Genomic DNA, 6,677 nt, shown 5'->3' on the forward strand with positions numbered 1-6,677 from the left:
TATCGAACCCAGGAGAGAAGCGGTGGGTGCTTTGGGAGGAACGGTTGGTGAAAGGGCTGGAGGGAGGCAGCATGTCTGGCCTTGCAGTAATAGGCCTTGGGTTACTGCTGGTAATCCTGCCTTCCCCTTGTAGGGTTAGAGGAGGTCAGAACATGTGGCCTCCTTGCCGTTTTTGCAGAGGGGAAGGTACCTTATGGGAAGTACTTAAATTGGCATAGGGGAAAAAAAAAAGAAAAAAGAAACCTTTAAAAAGATTTTGGAAAATAAAAAAAGTGATTTAAAACTACAAAGAACCTTATGCTTTTTTCAAGTTTTGCTAGTAATAAAATTACTGTATATATATTTTCATTTCAAAAATAATTTATACAGGTTCGATTCATTCAGAAGTCTCATTGTCACGTTACTGGTCCGTCAGCTTGGCAATACTGCTTTCCATTTTGTGATGGTGATGCTAATATTCTATAATTTATGACAGTTGCAACCGACCTAAGGCAAATAAATTAAACCTCTCCACATTTTAATCTTTAGAGACTAACACAGGAAATCAGCAGAGGCCGTCTATTGACTCATCAAGGAAACCTCTGACTCTTGTTTATTCTACTACTGTTACGGCACTTATTTGTTTAAGTTCTTGACAATAACTGACTGCTATAGGTCAGCTACTCTCCAAGAAATTCCTAAGCACACAATATTGAAAACCATAGCACCTATTTGTTCTTACTCACTGTTCACATTATTAAAATGATCACTAATAAATAACATATTTTTTTGCAAATAACACACCCATGTAAATAATGGCACCCACACATATAATGTACACAGTGTGCTTACATAACTAATGTGAGAAGGGGTTGCACAACTGGCAAAAATGTACAAAGTGAGCAATATCTGCATAAAAATATGGTAGACTACTTTTTTTAAAGGTGCTATTGCAAACATGCAGACAACTCAAACAATGCAGCTTTTCTTTTTTTTAATCCTCTGCTTCCAAGTCCTTGCTTGTAGGCTCATCTATTTCCTCAGGCCTCACACGTCTCCTTTCCTCAAATAAAGCCAAAGCACTGGCAATTCCCCAAGGCTGCTTCCTGAGTTCTCTCATTCACCACCCTCCTTTGGATGCAGCCCGCTTCTTCCGCTTGCATGGCGTCTTCCGCACACCTCTGTCCTGCCGCGGCAATTTCCCTGTCTCACTCTTACAACTTGCTTTAGGTTTAATAAATGAAGTCTGAAAATTACTTTTTGGACATAGATTCTAAGACTTTAGAAGCCAAATCTGTGCATTGCTTAAAATCTAAAAAGTTTAAACTGTTAAGTTAAATTGTACAAAATCATCAAATACACTTAACACTGTTCATGATTATGGATAATACCTTCATTTTGAAAGTCCTTAAATCATTAGTACATTGATAAATCATGCTAGATAATATATTTCCTTCAATAATGTCAGAAACAGCCCAAAATAGAAGGATCGACCAATCTTCAACGTGTCCATCAGTCACTTACTTTTTCAACATACTCAAACACCAAGTACAATTTCCCTCTCCGCCGAAAGGCCTCTTTCAGTTCCACAATGTTTTCCTGTTTGAGAGTACGAAGCATTTTAAGCTCTCGTAAAGTCGTTTCCTTGACTTCTTCATTTTCTAGAATGCAAAAAAAAAAAGGTCATGAGAGTAAAATTAAAGCTTTTAAACCACTGTTCAAATAACACATGCACACTGACAACATACCAATTCCACCTTCCACTCTGAGTACTTCTGCATAATAAGTCCAAGGATGGAACATTAAGTAACACATTTTCTTGTTGAAAGGATTAAGAATAAGAAATTTAAAGAAGAAAAGGCTTACTTGCCCAGAATGAACCTGATTTCCTGCTTGTATGTTCTTATATTACTTATTCCAAAGTATATATGCAAAATACACACTTACAGGTACAACATACATAGTGGGGAAGAAGGCTACATGGACTAGAGTGGAGTTCAGAAGGGATCGACCACACCAGTGTGCACAGGAGCCCTGTGCAGCGTCTGTAGCAGTTGACGATTTTAGGCTGGCCTGAAGCTTTGGCTTAAAAGAGCATTTCTATTCCTAAGGCTACACGTGAGTCTCCTTGGAGAGCAGAGGTCATGCGCCAGGCATCTCTAGGCAGCCTGCAGTCAACTTTCAGGGAATTCTAAGAGTATCTGATCTTCTCTCTGAATAACAGCTGCTGTAGGTTCCTGCTGTTATCCTGTGCCATGTCCATCTGTCCATCCCAGATGGTGTAGCTGTACCAAGATGAAGAACTTATGCTGAACTAATACATTCCTTCAAACCATCAGCTTCACTCATGACATGGAGGAAGAACACAAGTCACATTAACACCAGTGGATTAATTGGGGGTGGGAGGTGTGGAAGGTAATATTTCATTTTAAATGAGTTTTTAGGATAGCCTTAGACTTAGCTGGGAAATTCTAACTACCATGTTAATGCATATATGTACAGGAACAGGTTCAGAATCTCATAGCTGTAATTAAAAAAAAAAAAAAAAAAAGCTTTTTCTACGTTTATGATAAATCTGGCCTGAACTGGTCTGAGGCCATTTAGAGTCTTTGCTTAACCCACATAATATGAATATTCATAGGCTGTGCTACAGAAACACCTCCTGATTACAGGGTGCTAGAGTAACAGGGTCTGACTCGACAGCACATAACAACAACAGCAGAGTAACCGGTCATATCTCTATCCAAAAATCTATTAATTGTAAAAATACACTTGGCCTTTTGGGTAAGGGCCCAAACCCTAGCTAAGTCTAAGTTGTATGACCCTCAGATTCAGGAGTGTCTTGGTAAGTCAAAACCAAAACCAAACTCACTGCCATAGAGTCGGTTCTGACTCATAGCGACCCCTCCTTGGGTTTCGGAGGTAGTATCTCTATGGAAGTAGATTGCCCAGTCTTCCTTCCGAGGAGTGGCTGATGGGTTTGAACTGCCAGCCTGCCAGTTAGCAGTCAAATGCCTTAGGCACTATGCCACCAGACGGGAAGAAAAAAAAAATAGAGCATAGGGATAGGGAAAGATCAAGATGTTTTCTGGGAAGGAATCCTTCCTAAGCATGGTCCACAAGAGGCAAAAGAGAATTGTTGAGCAGAAAACCAATTTGCTCTGTAAACTTTCAGCCAAATCACAATTAAAAAAGAGGACAAAGAGGCCCAATGGGGACAAAAGGAGAGAGGGATTCTAATGTAATACCCAGAGTACTGTTCAGATTATTTTCTCTCTCAGTCCCTCTCCCAACCTCCATTCAAACATGTGTTTAGAGAACAGAGAGGAATAAAATCACAGGCTTTGTAGCACCAGATATCTGTAGCAAACAGAGAACCTAAAGTCAGTGTTTCTTTGTGAACTTGTTACATAAATGAAGCATCTTCCCTACTTCAACTATGGTAAGTGTTGGAGAATGGTGGAATGCAGATTAGAAAAGAACACAGAGAGAGATTGCCTATCAGAAGGCAAGAAGCAGCTGGAAGAAAGGCCAACAATGGCATCAGCCTTGAACCAGGCCAGCCCACATCAGGGCGGCCAAGTTGGAGCTGGGTACCCACAGGACAAATGTCAAGGGTAAAAGAGCATGAAACAGTGGATGCCACCTAGCAGTGAGGGGCTGATGTGTGAGATGAGATCAGGGGACCTCTCAAAGTGGCTCAGAGGATGGCGAGGGGACAGAGTACCAGCTGTTCTGCAAGTTGGGACTCAGCCAGAGAAATGGTGTCTTGTGACTATTAAAATGCTACTGCAGCCCCAGCTGCTGAAGCCTAGGGAAAACAAGTCTTCCAAAAGAAGGCTGTATCAGGAACCCTCTTCTCTGATATTCCACCCAAGTCAGTCTCAAGGTTAGGATAAATCAAACTAAAAGGCATCTATCTCTAAGACACAGAACACCACATAGATCTCAGTAAGAATCAGAGGATCTCCTAACAAGGAAGCAATTCAGCAAGAGACAAATACACTGATTACTCATGATCTGGTCCCTGCCTACCTCCCCAGCCCCATTTCATACCATTCTCCCTCTCACTCATATTAGTCCCAAAATAGCCTCAACTTTTTTTTAACCCTTAAGACCATTATCATTTGTCCCCTCTGCCAAGAATCCTCATTCTACTACCCAGACTCTCCATGCTAGTTCCTTTGGCATTCAGTTTAAATGCCACCCCTCAAGAAGCTTTTCCAGACCACATTTTGGGCCTCTAGTGCTGCTCTAACAGAAATATACCACAGGTGGGTGGATGGCTTTAACAAACAGGGATTTTGTTCTCCTACAATTTTGGAGGCTAGAAGTCTGAGTTCATAGTGACATCTCTAGGGGCTAGGTGAAAGCCCCTAGACCTTGGGCTTTAGCTCTGCCTCTTGTTCATGGCCCACTGGAGCTAGAGGTGTCTCTTAACTCAGGCAGGTGCTGGCTGCTGAGGCCAACAAACCAAAGGTCAACAAATAAAATGGCACAGTCCCAAGATTATCAAGCAACATGGAAGGCCACTAGTTAAAGTCCAGAAACAGTCCCAAGATCAACAGACAACACGGCAGGCCACACTCACTTGACCAGATGCAGGATCCAAACATGCCAAGAAGCTCAAGATCATTCTCAAAGCTTCTTCTTATACACTGGAAGTAGACCACATCCTTAAGGCAGCTACTGAGCTGCGCAGAGCAGATTCCACCACGGAGCTGATTACCAGTCTCATCATGGGGAATAATTACATCCCGCTTCCCAGCCACTCAAAATCAGGCCCAGCCAAGTTGCCACATAACCTCAACTACCACAGACCACTAAGTCAAGTAGGCCCCCATCCCCATTATTCCCTAGCATAGTACTCTGGATTCTTTTTTCACAGTCCTTCTCACAATTTTTATTTATGTGTTTGCTTGCTTCTTGGTTTACTGTCTGTATGGCGACCCCAGCTAAACCAAGAGCTCTAGGAGGACAGGGTTAAGACCTTTTGTTCACAACATACACCCTATCTGTACCTGACATGAAGGAGATGATGACTAAATATTTCCCACATGAGTGCTTTCACTGGTGCCATGAGGTGTCTTTGCTCATATATGGCTAGCTCTTTCTTATTCACTTAAGTCATGGGAAGAAGCAATGTGGTGGTAAACCATAGGTACTTTACTCTCTCAGTTTTGAGTACAGTGGTTTCTCAAATTTCTGCCTTTAGAATGTTGAAAAGAGTACTAGTCAGGCAATAAAACGAACTGAATTGATCTTGACTTACTTCTGCTCCGGGTTGTGTTCTACAATATATGATTGTGAAAAATGGAGGATCCAGAAAACTGATAGTATTCAGGGTCAAGAATGAATGAATGAATGAATAAATAAATAAATAAATAAATGTATATTATATAAACAGAGTTCATCTCTAAATGCACATCCATAAACAATGCTGGAGCTATGTACAAATAAAGGTTGCAACAAAGTCACTAAGTAAATATAGCTGGTATATCTTTCTAATCAAAATCTTGGTAAATTCTTAGTACCCAAAGAACAACTGCAAAAAGATAGCTTTTGTATTATTAGCAACTTGTAGCAGTTTCACTTTGCTAAGTGATAAAGCTGTTTTGGAATGGCCAGGTCAGAAGGGCTTCAGTAGAACAAATGTTGGAGTATGGCTTGAGAGATCTATGTAGAACCAGCCTTTTAACTGACTAATGGTGAACTTGTCATTTGTAAAATAAATGGGCTGTGCACACACATACACACAAAAAAATCCTATGACCTTTCCCAAATCTAATAATCTATGCTTCCTTCATTACAATCTTACTGATTATGAGTCTCAACTTCATGGAATTTTGGCACTTTGGTTATACATATATCATTCAAATCTACACTGGCTCCACTTTACAATGGTTACAGAGAGAAGAAAAACGAATCTTCAAAAAGCAGCTCACAAAACTAACTAGCACGTAATGTCAACACAACCTTTTTGGAGCAGCCTAACTTTTATGAAACAAAGACTTCTCCAACAAATATGAGTCATAGGTATTAAAAGTTGAGGTAAGCTCTCAAGCACTAAAACTATAATGAATGGGAAAAGACAGGAAGTCATGCTACTAACCTCCTAAGTGCAAGCAAAATGTACAATCTTCATTATTTGGCATATCCTGTCATTTTTGTTACTCTAAGTGCTTTGAAGGCTCCTGGTCTACCCTGCATTTTAGGATAAAAATTGTGGCACTAAACAATCAAGTGATGGGGTAAAGGAATGCACATGCCACACACCCATACGTCTCTCCTCAGAGGTTCAGGAAGTGCTTCAATAAGGTCCTTTTAAAAAAAAAAGATAGCAGCACAGCTCACTGAAATAAGCTCAAAAAAAGCACAGCTTTATAGCTGAAATAAGGCTGTGGATTATTTATTTCGCTCCCATTGCTTACAAATGAAGAAGCCAAGTCTAGAAAGGATAACTAATTTTCCCAGGTGAATGGGGGGGAGGGCTTGACATTCTATCTTGTGGCCTAAGTAGAACACAGGATGGCCGGTGGCAAGGTGTAACACAGTGAGCATGGTCACTCAGAACACCCTCGTTCAGGTTTACACTCTGCTAGTGCCTAAACTGAAGGAGCTCTGGTAGCATAGTGGCTAAGACACTTGCCTGCTAACCAGACGGCTGGCGGTTCAAACCCACCAGCCACTCCTCGGAA

At 41.0% G+C, this 6,677-nt stretch overlaps 1 protein-coding gene across 1 annotated transcript in view; it reads right to left on the reverse strand.

Annotated features, from left to right (window-relative positions):
* CDKL5 (cyclin dependent kinase like 5) overlaps nt 1–6,677 on the reverse strand; it is a 73,884-nt gene that overhangs the window by 57,422 nt on the left and 9,785 nt on the right. The window contains exon 3 of the mRNA XM_007958384.1: nt 1,504–1,640. Within this exon, the coding sequence (XP_007956575.1) occupies nt 1,504–1,640 (137 nt within the window). The remainder of the gene's footprint in view (nt 1–1,503; nt 1,641–6,677) is intronic.

This window comes from Orycteropus afer, unplaced genomic scaffold (assembly GCF_000298275.1).
Source record: "Orycteropus afer afer isolate SDZICR_OR568_19922 unplaced genomic scaffold, OryAfe1.0 scaffold00949, whole genome shotgun sequence".
NCBI classification, from domain to species: domain Eukaryota; kingdom Metazoa; phylum Chordata; class Mammalia; order Tubulidentata; family Orycteropodidae; genus Orycteropus; species Orycteropus afer.